General features: G+C 46.7%; 1 protein-coding gene across 1 annotated transcript in view; it reads left to right on the top strand.

The window, feature by feature from the left end:
- The window catches only part of LOC135902080 (uncharacterized), a 112352-nt gene that overhangs the window by 80287 nt on the left and 14713 nt on the right, over positions 1–17352 (top strand). Inside the window, exons 11-12 of the mRNA XM_070537084.1 lie at positions 3101–3268; positions 9852–9995. Coding sequence (XP_070393185.1) covers positions 3101–3268; positions 9852–9995 — 312 coding nt within the window. The remainder of the gene's footprint in view (positions 1–3100; positions 3269–9851; positions 9996–17352) is intronic.

Genomic DNA, 17352 nt, shown 5'->3' with positions numbered 1-17352 from the left:
GCCTGCCAAAATGCGGCATAAGACAGTTACATCAAACATATGATACTTATGAAAAATAATGAAAAAGCACAAACCTTTTGTTATAATTTGGAGACAGACAGAACTTAGGGGCAGTGCTATCTCGAGGAACAACTCTTCGCGACTGAAGCAGTGTGCAGTTTAATAGGGGGACCGTGCCAATAAGTTCACTATAAGTTCACAAGGCACTGCATCGCAGCTGGCAGAGAAGTTGCAGAAACTTTCACATCACTGAACTTAGAAAACGCCGTGGGCTTCGCAAGCACGCTATTGGTTGGCTTGTACCGATAGATCAGCCACAACACAGCCTGAGCATAAACAGCAGCAAGAATAGCTAGACTGCTGCTACGATACACGACCAAACACCTACATCGCTACGACCGTACCACGCCGGCCTCGCAAAGGAACTGATATCGATGGCCATGGTCTCCTTCTTTGCCTCGACTCGGACCAATGCCAAAGTTATGCACATGCGCGAGAGAGGCATGTGACATTATTTCAATGCATCCTCTTTGCCTTGACTACCGCCAGACTAAAGCCCCCCTTTACGCTGAACCTAGGACACCATGCTAGGTGCAGTTTTCCGCACGACCGCATGCATCTGGATAGCTGGTGGTGTGGCTCGCGCGTAAATCGGCCTTTAATTAAACAGCCTTACTGCCGGAATAAAGCAGTGCAAGAGGTGCGCGGCCTGCCAGGTACTACCCTATTATCACAGGGGTGGGTTGGTGCATCACATGCTAATTTTCTCGAAATGTGCTGACGTCAGCACAGGCTTACATAGTGCAGTAGAACCTTTAGAGGGAATAGTTCTAACAGTTTAGAAACACATTTATTTAAACAATTTAGTAGCACTTTGGCAACAATCCGCTACCGACTTGGATTGGAACTGTGATTTAAAACAAAGGGCTTGATTCATGACTATATCATATAACGACAATATTGTGTGCTATAAAATTTATCAGAGACTCTCAAGCTATTTCCCATTCCAAATATCTTTCAGGAAAAATATTTTGATGGTGTATAGTAAAACATACACTCACAAAAGTCAGAAGCCTTTTGACGAAGTAATAAATATGTTATTTGAAGAAAAGTTAGAGTAAGACATGTTAACGGTGTATTCCCAATATTCTTTGTGCAAAAGTAATAAATATTTTAAAGGTGTATGAAGACAGTTTCTTCATAAAAAAGTAAGAAGGAGGTCTTTAAGCGATGTAATTAAAATATGCTTTGCACAAAAGTAAGAAGGCAGAGTTTTAACGGTGTATGCAAAATATTCTTTATACAAAGGTAAGAAAGAAGTATTTTGACGTTATATAAAGAAATGTTACTAGAATCTAAAACTAAAAGACTGTCAGTAAAGTAAATAGAAAGTCGGTAAGAGTTCTATAGAATGTTAATTTGCATGTTTCTTATGGTCTGTCTTGAGCAGTGTTTCAAAATATTGTTACGGGGAGAGAAAATATATGTATTTCCAATATATACATTTACGAGGTTGTAGCTTAGTTGTCAGGTAACATTATTCACGATCCTCGAGGGACTTCAACCTCCTCTTCACGTCACAACGTCCTTTTGTCCACAACGGCACAAATTTGTATGTGACAATATGATGAGAAATACCATCGGGACCATGAGATATATGATGGTTTAGGTTATACAACAAAGCCGCCGCTCCTGCCTCACTCACGGCAATGTTTTCCATTTTAGGTTAGTGTGTCGATGGCTCCGATTTTGCAATGCTACAAGGCTATGTAAGAAATGAATGAAAATACTTGTTTAAGACTTCTACTTTGCTTTTGTCATTTTTCGTTTGGTTAACTATCATTGCGATGGCGGGGATGCCAGTGTCATCCCTTTTGTTGTCCTTAATCTACTGCCAGATCTGTTTGCGATTTAGTTTCAGTTTATCTGCAAAGGCTGATAGATATGGATTCTTCGGAACCTTCAATTCGCTTTTAAGTTTACTGCTGATACTTGTTAGCTTTGTGTACATGCTAGTGTTTTTTTGTATTTCAGTATATTTTGCAAACTCAAGATGTTATCAAAATTGATGAAGGTAATTTTCAGTAATGCAAGGTTTATCTTCGCAGAACTTAGCCGCTTATCTTCACAACGGTAGACGAAACAAAATATGATGTCAATAAAAGCAGTTTATCTCTGAATATTATTCACAGATTGCCGATGCTACTAAATAACCTGTAATGGGCAAAAATAGGTAATGAACTATATCATTCATTAGAGGTAGCCTCATAATTACCACTTTCATAAAGAATACTTTTCACGGCTACGTTTCAGTAAATTCTACTTCTCTGCGACGGATAGTGCGTGCAATTGCATCATGACCACTAATACGTGGTGCTGGTGCAATGTAGTCTATGATATCTCTCCGGTTATAAAAACAAAGTCGAACACATTTCCGTCTGCACATGCAAAATGAGTAGTAAAATCAGTAAGCTGGAAAGGACCATAGGTGATTATTAGCTCGCAAAACGCAGGCTAAAAGTTCACCAATTAATATCCACAGGTCACAGATCATGCCATTCAACATCTCGCATATTAAAGTTACAAACAAGAATAATCATTTCAGACAACTGCGTTAACAGTGAACTTTGAAAGCTGAACCAACAGTGTTGAAATTGCGTAGTCTATAGGAGGCGCTGTTAATAAGGACGTTCCGATTTGAAAAACATTGCCGGCACCATACAGATTCTGGCGTATCACCAGATAGATGCGATGGGGCGCTTTCAATTGCAACTAGAATAAACACCACTTACGCGCGCATTTCGGTCCTTTCTCTATGCGACATAGTCTGATGGAAAAACCTCAAAATGTGCAATGTCAGAGTCTAGCACGGATTGGGTGGCGATAACAATTTCAGGTTCTGATACCGACAGAAGGCCTGCAAAATCAGCAGTTATATTTTTTATGCTTTGGCAGTTTACGATAATAAACGATTCCAGACCTAATTACGGTTTGATACGTCCAACATTTACTGTAGAGCTCAACGCATGCGCATGTTGTTGCTTTTATATGCGCTTGTGCGTTACCTGAGCAGTCTTGGTTTTGTTTTCGCTTTTTGCAGTTTGACGCCGTGAGTGCCATACTGCAGGTTCCCAAACCGAACGTCCACTTCACCCTGGCACTAAGCTTGCGTCTCGACGTATTCAACGACGTCGAATTCTCGGCGTTGCCGTCAACAACCTTATCGCGAATTCCGTGCATATCGCACCACTCTTTGTGGTTTACCAACGTGAGTGTCAGCAATAGACAAGATTCACGTTACAGCATACTATCGAGCCGTTATGCGCTTCAGGCGGTCTCTTTCGCAGATATAGCGCAACACCTATGCTTAGCTGTCACCTAGCCGCTCCGGGCGTGGTAAATCCTTGACAGTAATAGTAAGCTAAGGTGGATTAGTAAAAACGGCACCGAGATTACAGGAAGACTACTCTAAGTGCAGGGTTGCGCGTTTCTGCTCTCGGCGCAGCTGATCGAAAGCTGCCTGCTCATCAGCAGTACGTGTAACGCGTGGCCTACCGATTTCGGAGTCGGAGATAAACTGTTGCACGCGCGTTCGGCTGCGATGGAGAGTAACGGTGTGACTACTGACACAGCTAATACAACACCACCTAGATAGCATAAGGCCTTTTTATTCTGATCCATCACGTCATGCTAATGTCGCAACTGCGATGGAATCGAGTGGGGATGCTCCCGAGTAAGCGACACTGATTTTGACGTCGCTGCTTTCATCACACCAGCATCGTCAATGAAAATTTCGGGACAGGTAGCGCGGCCTCATTTATCGGCGTAAACAGGCCTTGTACTCTCTAGGTTGTGTTGGCCAATCACGCGCATCTTTTCTCTTTTTTTTTCATGCATGCGCATTAGGTTGCGCGGCGAGTGTTTTCAGCGTACATGCGACCACCAGGCGGGTGGACGGACGAATAAGCTAGCCTTATACACCTTCGTTGTAAAATATTATGGTGACTCGTGATTACAGACGCCACCGTGATGCCGGCTTCACGACACCACTTTCAGCATGAAATTTACCGCGCAGAAACGCATATACTACGTCAGCGTGAACTGCAAACTAAAAACTTGTAGGTTGCATAACGGTATTCATTGATATTATTCAAAAGACTAGCGCAAATTAGCAGGGACAAAGACAGAGAGGACGACAGGACGAGCCCTATTCATTGCATGGATTAATTTCTCCATCTATAAATGCCCATGAACAACACAAATTGTTTTAGTAATGGTGGATGGAACAAAGTTTAAGATGAACTGCAAGTACCAATTTTCTTTAAAAAGCTCTTCTAGCCGTCACAGTAGCTTGGTGATTATGACGTAGCTACTGAGATTGAGATCGTGGACTCGATCCCAGCCACGGCAGCCGCTCTCTTCGCTCCCGCCGTCGTTAATCCACCGCTGTGCTCCGTGTTCACTCTTTTATCCTTTGTTCTGCTCCTTCGCTCGGTCATGCCGAGGACTCAAGGGGAATGGGTCCCTAAGAGGTGCGCTTTAAAATAAATCGAGGCGATTTCCATGTTGCCATGAGCTGCGGTAAAAGCAATTGCCTCGGCCTTCCGGCGACACCAGTTGTGCAGGCACTCGCAGTCTGCGACGTTGGACGCGGTCGTCCGATCGCTCCGGCCATCATCCAACGATATCTAAGGAATCGGGCACTCATCCAGCGTACTCGTCGCATACTCGTCCGGCGTGTATATATATATATATATATATATATATATATATATATATATATATATATATATATATATATATATATATATATATATATATATATATATATATATATATATAGAGAGAGAGAGAGAGAGAGAGAGAGAGAGAGGGAGAGAGAGAGAATGGAGAATTACCAGTTCTGCGCATTCATTTCACACACGAAAATTCATTACCATGTTAAGACGCACTTATGACTTTCACACTGCGATTATAACGCAGTTGTGACTGTGCAGCGTGCGTATATTCTTGTGTGCCGCACTAACTACCCTGCTTAAGTAACTTTCTTTGAACTGCACCTTCTCGCTCGACCTACATTACGGGCTGATCCTAATATAGATATTCAAGAGTGGGGTAAGAAACACGTTTTAACCAATCCTAAGCCCCCTTGTTGGCTAACAATGCATGTCATGCAAGATAGCATAGAAGCCTAACCATTACAGAATGCCTGGCGCATAACAGATGAGCTGATATCGAAATCCAAGTTTCGCTATTTACCCCGGCGGTCCATTTCTTGTGACGGTTTTAATAAACAAAAAAAAACCTGTGAAAACATGAGCCTCTTGCATAGTTCGGCACAATGAGGCACGTCGGAATTCGGCATTTCTTCATTGTAAAAGCATAGAATAAGGGGCGATCACAAAAACGCCCTCACACTCGCAAAACCCAGCGGTTCCGCAGGTAGGCGTGGCGGCTCGCTGGCGGAGTGTCTATACCGTGGGAAAGTCAATCCCGGCGACAGCACCTCTGCGTCTTCGTGACGTAGTGCCATGGTGTAGGCCAGGTATATCTAAGCTGGTAGCGAAGCTTCCAGCCCACATATCCATAAAATGGCGACTCGTTGCAACTGTCGCTATCTACGTATCGGTGAGGCGATCAACAGCAAGCAAAAAGTGAAAAAAAAGAGAAAAAATGGCGTTCTCACCGGAAATATCAGTGACGTTATGAACTTACGCTCCTTCGCGCGATTGATTTAATTTCTTCAGCGCCCGGCATTTCAACCGTTACACACAAGCAGCTTTTTTTTTTCGAGGCTTAGGCGAGCTTAATTGCGACACCCCTCCGCTTGAACAGCCAGCATGTGATTAAAGTACAGGAGTGGTGAATGTCTTAACGTTAACTTAATTAGGCTTCTATTGACGGCAATTACTCGAGTTGGTTCCTTACGAAGGTGAGCAAATAGAATGAAACTAAGCGAGTGCCGCAGCAGTTTCAAAAACTATTTCACTTTTATTCGTCTCTAATAATGCAACGAATATAATTGACCTAATGACCATACGTTTCAGTGGATGAGTATTATGGCCTCCACACAATCGTAATGTACAGCAACATGTGGAACACCTTTTTACAGAATCATTCGCAATTCCGTGCGACACCATGTATCAGACAATACATTTCCCCACATCATCGTTTTGAGAACATCAGTCTTACTAAATTTCCTACACGTCGGACACTCAAAGCCTTTGTTACAGAGAGTGCTCGAACATAGCACGACATTTCTTAGCAGGTAAGTCCCGAAATAATTGTCACCACGAGACACAGCACGTCAGATGGCACAGCGTGAAATTGCACGATAACAAAGAGCCTGCACTCACGCCTTTCGCCAGTGAACGTCGTGCACTGGGCCACGCAAAATTTGAAGTGAAGCCCATGCCACACATTGAACAAAGACACAATGAAAAAAAAAACAGAAGAAATCGCCGCGTTCAAGTGAGCAACGCCATTGCTCACAACAGCTAACTTGCACAGTTATGCCAAGTCTCTCTTAAGTCAAATCGCTGGCCGGTAGGGGTCACCAAGAATAAATTAATACACTGTAAAACAAAAAGAAAGATTTGGTATTGTAGTTAAAAATTAAATTATGGAGTTTTACATGCCAAAACCATTTTCTGATTATGATGCACGCCTTTGTGGAGGACTAAGTGTGGAGGACTAAGTGCACTAAGTGCACCTAAGTGTTGTTGTAGTGTAGCAAAAATATTTGAAACGGTATATTTGCCAGTATGACAGTATTCTAAATAAAGTTTTCGAATTTCTTTTTTACCATAGGCTTTCTCGTTTTATTGTTTGTGCCCCCTAGACCTAGTCGCCTTTCAATCAAGCGCCACTAACTGCTTTCTGGCAGTAGGTTTTGGTAGGCTTTTAGTTCCATGCTTCACGACCTATTTTGATGGGCGTTGGTGTACGTACATAAGACAGGCGTGTGAGTGAGCCTAACGTGTGACGTATCACGGTGGCGCATCACGCCACCGTGATACTCTATTACAGCATGAGCCGGAGAGGCTCGTGCTACACGGTAATCTGCGGCGCCAGCTCAGCGTCGGAGTTGACCCTCCGTGTCCACGTAACTGACCGAAGGAACACAGCAAAAGGATGAAAGCTCCAATAAGGAGCGCAGATGAAAGACCGTGATGGCGAAGAGAGCGGGAGGAGAAAATTGGAGGAGGAGGGTATGGCAAAAACGCGATAAGAACAGCGTAGTGCCGCGCAAGATGAGATTGGCGGCGGCGATGGCTATGACGTGGCGCCAGAGTAGCTATCATCATCTGTATGGAAACAAAGCGCTGCATGAGCGTAGGTCTGTCTGCGCCGGCTGCTATAAATCGCGCCGTATTGCAATCCTTGATGAATTTTTCTCATGTCTCTGTGAAACCACTTCACTCTATGGACGTTTCGCGCGCTTGTTCTTGATTTGTTCTTTATGTGGTTTATATAAAACGTTCACTACAAACTATCGCTGTTTTAGACAATCGTCATTGATTGCTCATGCCGGAATGTTTAAATCAGGACTAAACTTGAGCTTGACATACCAGATTTGGCGTATGAAATATTATGACAAAAGGAAAATTTGCTTACATATTGGGGCAACAATGCTAATTATGATTTAGTACATCATAAAAATAAAAAAGAAATGCGGATGTTTCTTCTGACGGAGTTTGCGGGTAGAAGCCATGGTGATCTGAGTGATAGAATGTGCGATAACGTCCTGATGCATCAAGTTCTTGGACAACGAAGCCAAACCAGGTTTATAAACACAAGTACTGTAGTAAAATGTTTCGTACAACCTAACGCTTGTCATTATATTTTCGAATGGTAAGAGTGTATGAACATTCATTTAATGCCAGACATGACGGGCGAAACTATGTCACTAGTCGCTTAATCAATGTGAGGGCGAAAGCACTGAGCCTACCTCAGTCTCCCTCAGTATCCTAACTGGAAAGCTGATATGACAAGAGATCAGTGTTTTTACAGACAACTCTCAATACCTCAGTTGAAATAAAAATGGCATTTATTAACTTGTCAAAGTTCTATTTCAACCATTGAAACCAACTTCTTGAATGGACAAAGTCCGCACATTTCTCGCTAGGTACAGGAGAGATACTATCCGCAGTGTTTCGAATGTGTTCGAAAACGTGCTTCTTTACAGTTGTGCAATTATATTTAAAAGCTTATCCTGCATTACGAAACCTTTTGTAAATCATGTTTTGTTCTTCCAAAAACAAGATGTATTTATTTGTAAGGCGTTTTAATGTTAACAAAACTGCCGATGTTCCAAACTTCTCCCGTAATACATTGTCCTTTTATGAGCCAGTCTTGCCTGGCGTTGAGTAGTTCAAAAAGCAACCTCTCTGGTCGATCACATAAGTCTAAAACGCTTGGTGCCCTTGAATAGATGTTACTTAGCCTGCAAGTGAGGTAAGGCATTTTCTTTTTGCACCACGCGTAAAAATTGATAGAGTGTATAAGCGTGACTGAATGAGGTCGTAGAAAGAAAGATATACACAGACACAGCGCTTCACTTTCAACTATAGATATTTTCGCATGCATCTATAAATATATTCCGCGCGAAGGGAAACAATGGTAATAGCAAATAAAGAACATTCAGTGGTGCATTTCGATTAACCGTACACGTGTGCGAGACGTGGGGAAAACATGTACTGCAATGGTCACAAAGATAAACCGAGGAATCGTATCTCTTTTCAGATGGCGACACCGAAGGCTTGCTTACGCACTTTTGCTCTAATTTTGCAATCTGTAGGCCTCCACAATCTCCCTCGTCATCCGGTTATGAGCCTTATGCAGAATGGAAGTGCTTTCAAACATGGACTTGCAGGAATAATCTGGGCGGTGAATACCCAAATGACCAGAGATTACCCTGTGACGTTATATGGAGGCTCTTTTAATCTCTCATTGATGCATCTGTCTGTTTGACCAACATACACTCTACAATGGGTTCTAACCAACTAGCCCGCCAACGTGTTTTAATCAAAATTGAAGAAATTGATGGAATGTATTGTAACTTCAAAGTTCATTCGCACTTAATAACTCTACTATCTTGTAGTTGGTAGCATACAGGTGGAATCAACATGGCAGCATGTATTGCCGGTGCTTTAGGAGGAACTACACTTATACCACAAGATTTTCCGTACGTGAGCGGATGTGAAGGAAATTTCATACGTCACCCCAATATCCACAGGTTTCGGTTTACTCTGTGTCCGCACGAGCAGTGCAAACAAATATGTGCACCTGCCTGCAACATCCGCAGTTTCCGCTCGTCCGCAGGCGTGTGGAAGGCATGCGTATTACCGTGCGGATTGAGTGTAATTCGGCCTTTAAGGTGCCTGTCATAGGACCTTTGGATCACACTCAGTCGTGAGCCCGCTAGAAGATATTGTAGCACGTTCTCTGAACACTTGCGTCGAAACTGCAGTTAGGTAAAATGCAATTTTAGAAGAGCGCAATAAATAAATCAATGACATGTGTCATGTGGTATCTGCGTTCCCGACAAAAAAAAATTATGGCGTTTTACGTGCCAAACCACTTTCGGATTACAAGGCACGCCGTAGTGGAGGACTTCGGGAAATTTCCACTGCCTGGGGTTTTTTATGTGCACCTAAATCTAAGTACACGGGTGTTGTCGAAATGCGGCTGTCGAAATGCGGCCGTCGAAATACGGCCGCCGTTGCCAGCACTGGATCTCGCGACCTCGTGCTCAGGAGTCCAGCCACTGAGCAACCACGTCGGGTGGGCTCCTGACTGCTTACCTAATTATTGCCCCAAATTAAAGTTCCGGCGCACTCCATTTCCAGACATGCTGGCCCCAGCTGTACAGGAAGGACCCTACTGGTGCTTCGATACACTACATCGGTGGTGACAAATGCGCATTCGCCAGGAGTAATGGCACAACTGTTGCAGTGATATCTTTTGAAACGCCTGCCACAATACGACACAAGGTGGGTGTTGTCAATTCACTTAAAAAATACACCACAATGAAAACAGCAGGTATGCGGATAAATTTCTAGAGGATACATTGCCCTTCTGAGTTGCCAAAAAAGCCACTTTTACTTTGATGAAAGGCTTGGTATTAGCAGCGATATCGAGCGAAGTCGCCGCCTGGAGGCAACAAAGCTAACTACGTATAGTGGTGATGGCTCCTTGCGTATTCTGCTAGCCACTACGTGCTTCACACATAGATGCGCGTACCTGATGCATGTATTCTCTATGAACTGTTGGTTGTATGAATTAGCCCAGTTGTATACGCCGGTAAGCAGTCTTGTGACTATGCAAAGAAGAAGACTGGGGCATTTTGGCACTGATGTTGCGTTATGATAACATCAGCGACTGCACATGTCGACTGCATGGTTTGTGATCGTGGCGCCTCCTGTTCGCCACAATAATTTGATTTTAGTGGCCGATGAGTGCTTCAAGCACACCATAAAATGCATTTGCCATGGTTCTCAACATACGAAGGGGTCGCATCGAGGCGCGAATGGAGTGCCTCAGCGGCCTTTTGCCGCAACGCGCTGATTGTACCACAGTTTTGTGATAGCAGGAAACATGAACGAGGCGGTGTGAACATCACTTAGTTGTGGAGCACAAAAACCTACACCATTCCTATTGACACGCGCTAAGGTAAGAGTAAGCAGCAATACTAGCAGCCACACACGAAAAATGCCAGACACGAATGGATGCTTCTCCAGCTGGCAGGCGATCTTTCACTTCGTCGACTTCGCCGTTTTCGCTGGGCGCGCAATGCTCACAGTTTGCTGGCTCAAAACATCAGGTGGCATTATTCCCCCTCCCAATGAAGTATCGACTCGATGCACAAACACAAACCTACATGGAGCGTACACAAATTAGGTAAGACAAAAAAAGGAAACGCGCTAGCACACATACGGAAATCCACAAGAGTCGAAAAATGTGTTCTGTGGGCGGGAACAAAAAAAAAAAAAAACATTGCAGTTCTTTGGAGGACGACGCGACGACCGCAAAAAAAAGTTTTTTTCACCAGTAGACTTACCAACGAAGGGGTCGCATCGAAGCGTGAATGCAGTGCCTCAGCGACCTCAGCACCGTGTAAAATAAGGCTTGAGGTGGACGACATGTACAGTCTCTGCACGTGGTAAACGGCGCTTGGGCGATGGCAGGTCTCCGCCTGGAATCACTTCGTAGTTCACGTCGCTTTCACGCCTTAGTACTGTGCATGGTCCGAAGTACTTGCTCAGAAGTTTCTCGCGGAGGCCTCGCCGTCGTATGGGTGTCCAACCCCAAATTTAGTCACCAGGCTCATAGGCAACTTGTTGATGGTGGACACTGTACCTTACTGCATCCGTACACTGCGGATGCTTCATCGGTGCGCTGAATGTACTCCTCGACGTCAGGAGCTAACTGGTCGAGCTGGTCGGTGTCTTCATACGGAATCATGGCGTCTAGCGTAGTTTGGACATCTCTACCATAAACGAGGCAGAACGGTGTGAATCGTGTAGTTTCCTGTGTGGCAGTGTTATACGCAAACGTTAAGTACGGCAGAACATCGTCCCACATTTTGTGCTGCATATCCACGTACAGAGCGATTAGGTCTGCCAGTGTTTTATTTAGTCTTTCCGTCAAGCCATTAGTTTGACACTGGTATGCAGCGGACTTTAGATGACTCGTGTAACTGAACTTGAAGATGTCGTCCAGAAGCTTCGCCGCAAATGCCGTCCCACGGTCAATGATGATAGATGACGATGCGCCATGACGAAGCTAAACGTGATGCATAAAAAACTGGGCTAATTCAGATGCTGTTCCCGCGTGGTAGTGCATTCGTCTCAGCGTAACGCGTCAAGTAATCAGTTGCGACAATGATCCACTCGTTTCCCGAGGAAGAAAAGGGGAATGGTCCCCATTTCAACTTGATAAAACGGCGTACGCGGAGGGTCGACGGGTTGTTGAAGGCCTGCAAGCTTGAATGGAGGTGACTTGTGGCGCTGGCATTCACGGTGTCCTTTCACGTAGCGTTTGACGCAAGCAGTCAGTCTAGGCCAGTAGTACAGTTGCCGTACCCTGTCCAGAGTCCTTGAGTAGCCCAAGTGACCAGTTGTCGGCTCGTTGTGGTAGGCTAATAGGATGTCGTAGCGAAGGGCTTGAGGTACTACTATAGAAGATGTGGTTTGTCGCCGGCACCTGTGTTCCTTTTGTACAAGATGCCCTCTCGTAGGAAAAATAACGACAACCATCGTGAAATAGAGCGAGGAATGGACGCGGTGCCGCCTTTTCAGTGATGGATCATGAGCCTTATCTCAGCGTCCGAGCGCTGTTTAGCGAGCAGATCCGGCCCGCTGAGGGCTCTCACGAAGGCGCTGTCGTCTTCCCCATCAGGATTCCGAGATTCAACAGGTGCTCGTGATAGCGTGTCGGCATCTTTGTGTTTTCTGCCTTACTTGTATACGATGATGTTGTTAAATTCCTGGAGTCGCAGACTCCAACGTGCCAATTGTCCAGAAGTGTCTCAGAGGTTGGCCAACCAGTACATCGCGTGATGATTGGTCACAAGTTTAAATGGTCGCCCGTACAGATAGGGCCTAAACTGTGTGGTAGCCCAAATAACCGCGAAGCACTCCTTCTTTGTGGTGGAATAATTGGACTCTGCGCGTGAAAGAGCGCGGCTCGCGTACGCGATAACTCGTTTAGTCCCGTCTTGCCGATACACTAGGATAGCTCCGACACCGATATTGCTGGCGTCAGTGAGCACTGCTTTGTCAGCGCGGGAGAAGACAATCGACGTTGTAGCTCCGCAAAGGCTTCATCATCATCAGGTTCTTCATCAGTCCATAGGAATGGCGTGCCGTCACACGTAAAGCGAATTACCGGCTCTGCAACCTTCGGAAATGTTTCAATGAAGCGTCGATAGTATGCATGCAAGCCCGAAAATCGTCGGCCACTTTTCTTGTTGGTTGGGGCGGGAAAAGCAGCTATGGCAGCAGTCTTCTCGGGATCAGGCCGAACACCTGCCACGCTCACGACGTGACCAAGGAACTTCCTTTCCTCGTAACCGAAATGGCATTTCTCTGGCTTGTGGGTAAAGTTGCCAACCGAAGGGCTTCGAGTACATTCTGAAAGCGTCGAAGCTGCTCGTAAAAAGTTTCCGAAAATGAAACGACATCATCGAGATAGACGAGGCACCTTTTTCATTTGAGGTCACAAAGAACGGCATCCGTTATTCACTGAATGTGGTTGGAGCAGCACAGAGGCACAAAGGGAGTACCCTAATTCGTAGACGCCATCCGGAGTCACGAAAGCAGTTTTCTCGCCTACCCGCTCATCTACTTCAATTTGCCAGTAGCCACTTTGCAGATGGATAGAGGAGAAATACTTCACGCGCCTCAGACTGTTCAGAGAATCGTCGACACGATGCAAAGGGTACACGTCTATTTATGTGACGTGGTTTAGCTTCCGGTAGTCAACACAAAACTGAAGCGTGCCGTCTTTATTTTTACCAAGAACGACTGGCGATGACCAGGGACTGCATGAAGGCTGTATTAAGCCGTCTTGAAGTATTTCCTTCACCTGCATTTGAATCGCATGTCGTCCGGTCGGGGAGGCACAATAAGGCTGTTGCCGTATGTGGGGCACGTCGTCATACTTGATGATACGGTGTTTCTTAATCTATCTTTTACGTATCTTCGTCGACCGTGCAAAGCAAACGTGGAACTCGAGCAACAGCTCACGCCGGGATGTTTGTTCTCTTCAGGAAGCATTGGACTAATGTCAACGTTGCGTAGAGGTGCTTCAGCAGTGCCGATTGCCTCGGAAGCAAAACACTCAGAGACATCGGCGCTCGGGTAGCCGTAGGTGATGCTAGTACCGGGGAAAAGGTGCTGGTGTCCGTAGCTGAAGTTTTGACAAGAACGTCACAGTAGCCATCATGAAGATCGGTAAGGACCTCTTGGTGCGCAAAAACCATGAAAAAGCAGGAGAAAACGATTACTTTCTGCGACCGCTTCACCGTGTAAGAGTCTGTCACATGCCACTTAAACCACGACACTTGCATGCGGTGCTAATGCGGCAGCGTCGTCGATGACACGAAGAAATGCTGGAGGGTGGATGATGATGGCCGTCGCGGTGTCGTCTTTGTCTAGAAAGTGACGAGGCGCTATCGAAAGTCGATGATAGCTCCGTGCTCCCTGAGAAAGTCCCTGCCGATAATTAGGTCTCGAGAACACTGAGGGCGAGTGCTCAAACTGGCAACATACGTAGTACCGTGAATCTGTATTCGTGCCGTGCACATGCCGAGCGGTGTGACGATGTGCCCGCCAACTGTACGAACTGGCCTTTGGTTCCAAGGCGTGGTCACTTTCTTGAGAAGGGTGGCCAGTTTATCGCTGATTACAGGATACTCGGCTCCAGTGTCCACTAAAGCAGTCAATTCACGACCGTCAGACTACAAGAATGTCCAAAGAAATTCTTCTTCCGTAATCAGCAGGTACTGTCGTTGTCGATGTGTCGTCGGTCGGCGTACGCGTCAGTAGGGGTCCTTGAGCACGTCCAGACTGAGCTGTTTCGGCCTCGAAGGTCGCTGTGGTTAGTTTTATCCGCATCAGCTGGGCGAACGACCCCGCACCACGCTCGAATACGTACGGTGAGTCGGAGAAAACCACCGTGGCGAAGGGGAGCGTCACTGGTGTTGAGCTGATGAAGATTCGCGTTGCCTGGCAATGTATTCTTCCGCGCAATCCGCGTAGTACGAGCTCTCGATAGGAGCGCTGTAGGTAGACATGCCCAGCAAAAGGGACGGTGACAGATGCCCACAACACGTCTGATTTCCTTGGGGCCTGTTGGTGGTCCTGGTAATACGAGGCCGCTTGGACGGACTGTGGCATGGCTGGGCACGTGGTGCGAAGCGGGGACGGTGCTGGGACAGGTTGCCTCAAAGCTTGCGAATATGACATGCGGAGGCTGTCATTTCTTAGCGGTGGAGCTTTTGTTTTGAAAGGTGGTTCTCTTAGCGCATGCTGGAATTCGTCAACGAGAATGCTGGACAGTGAGCTGAGCACCGGCTTTGAGGGTACCGACAGTTTCTGGAGTTCTTCGCGGATTACCGAACGAATGAGCTCTCGAAAGAAATTGACTTAGCCCCCGAGAGCTCCAAAGAAGTCCGTAAGTGAGGCAGCGTTCACTTGGCGTTCGTATGATGGTGCCAGCGGCCGAAGAGTCTGTTCCACGGGGACGGCCTTGGAAAGAAATTCTGACACAGTCTTGGGCGGACTGCGCATGAGACCGCCAAACAGCTGATCTTTCATTCCGCGCATCAGGTAGCGCACCTTCTTTTCTTCCGACATGCTGGGGTCGTCTCGTCGAAAGAGACGCGTTATGTCCTCGACACACATTGCGACCACCCTCGTTCGGCATTTTTAAACGGGACTGGAGATCACGCTCAGCTCGCTCTCGGCGATCAGGGCTCGAATGCATCTCAAGAATCCGGCGTTTGAATTCTGCCGATGAAGTTAGGGCATCTGCACGGTTCTCACAACAAGCACGTGCGCCATCGTTAATGCCGAAGTATACGTTTCTCAGTTTGTCTGCGTCATCCCACTTGTTGAACGCGGTAACATGTTCATAGTGCGCCAGCCAATTTTCAACATCCTCATGTACGGCGCCGTTGAAGGGATTCGGCGTTCACGGATTGAGTAATGTACAATGAATCGGCGTTGTGCCTTCCATAGTGGTTGGGATGGTCGGAGCTGCCATTTTCTCTGGGAGGAGTCCAAACTCAGGCGCTTCTCCACGGATCCTTCTACTGGCGCGGTGTACAGGCCTAACCACCGTTACAGGGCTGGTGCTCCTGCTGCTCGCAGATGTTTGGTGCATAATTTAGATTACCCAAAACCTCCACCAGTTTGTTACGCGCTAAGGCAAGAGTAAGCAGCACTATCAGCAGCTAGTCACGATATGACAGTTCTTTAACTGGCGTGTGATCTTTGACTTCCTCGTCTTTTGCGTCGTTTTTGCTGGGCACGCAATGCTGACTGCTTGGCAGACATTGGCAGACGCACCGCCAAGCCATGAACAAGTGTACACTGACGCAGCTTTCGACCCATGCATCAGCGAGGGAGCAGTCACCTACCCCGTAGTGGGTTCTTGTGAGACACATTCTACCTTTACAACTGCTGATGCTGACGACCCAACGGAACTTGAACTCCGCGCAATAGTCTGGGCATTAGATAGAGTTTCAAGCACCACGCAAGCAAAACACATCGATATATACACCGACTCTCAGTATGCGCTGCATGCCTGCAAGTCGCGCCACACATCATCATCGGAAGTACTCCTCGTCAAGCAGGCCTTCAGGCGTGCGGAGCCCCACGGGGTCACTGCAACACTTCATTGGATCCCTGGCCACCAGAGCATCGAGGGAAATGAGAGAGCCCACGAGGCGGCGCGCGCCCTTCTTTCCAACCACGTCGTCTCCCGGGATCCTTCAGAAGCCCTCACAACCAGCACAAGCAACACGACAAATGGAGCCTCGTATGACCCAGACAGAGCTCTGAGAGCGGCAGCCAACCGACGCAAGAGGGAACTCCATGCGAGTGTGCCCTCAGACCCAGACCCACTTCCAACGGGTGTTCCCAGGTCGGGGCAGGTGCTTCTGCATAGGCTCCGCTCCGGCTTCGTCCTCACACCGGATGTGCTGCAGCGGTGGCGACAGTACCGGCCACGCCGGGAAAGACGCCTTCCATCTCCGTCTCCCAACTCCCTTCCATCGCAGGAACCCGGCCATCCCACAGCCTCCGCGGACCAAGAAGCGCTCCAGACGCCACACAGGTGCCCTGACTGCGACATGTCTACACGGCCATCCGCAGCCCATCTGTTTTGGGAGTGCCAGTGACACGCTCAACAGCGGGACCACCACCTGAGGGCGGTGCGAGTGTCGTCCTACGAGGAGTGGATTAGACCGGCAACTGGCTCGATGGATTCCGACAAGGCCATTCTTGACTCACTCTTGGCTTTCGCCAAGGACGCACAGCTTCTAGGACGGCTCTGAGTACGCCTCCCCCCTCCCCTTCCTATTCCCCATAATAGGCCTTCGCGCCATCCCTTAATAAAAAAAAAATTTTTTTAAATTTCCTTTTATTATGGTCTTCTGATCCCACTACGGAGAAGATCTCTCACATTGCAAGTGAATCATGGCACTTAATTTATTTTCGTTTCTAACAAATAGTCAAAGTACTAAAGTAATACGCGAGGATCTGTGTCATATAGCAGCCGTAGCACTGACTTGCGGACAGCTAATATGTTCAGCACATTTCTTTCGTAAAGTTTAGATTAATG

Source organism: Dermacentor albipictus, chromosome 4 (assembly GCF_038994185.2).
Source record: "Dermacentor albipictus isolate Rhodes 1998 colony chromosome 4, USDA_Dalb.pri_finalv2, whole genome shotgun sequence".
NCBI classification, from domain to species: Eukaryota; Metazoa; Arthropoda; class Arachnida; order Ixodida; family Ixodidae; genus Dermacentor; species Dermacentor albipictus.
Note: the sequence above shows the minus strand (reverse complement) of the source record. Positions and strands in the feature narration are given on the sequence as shown.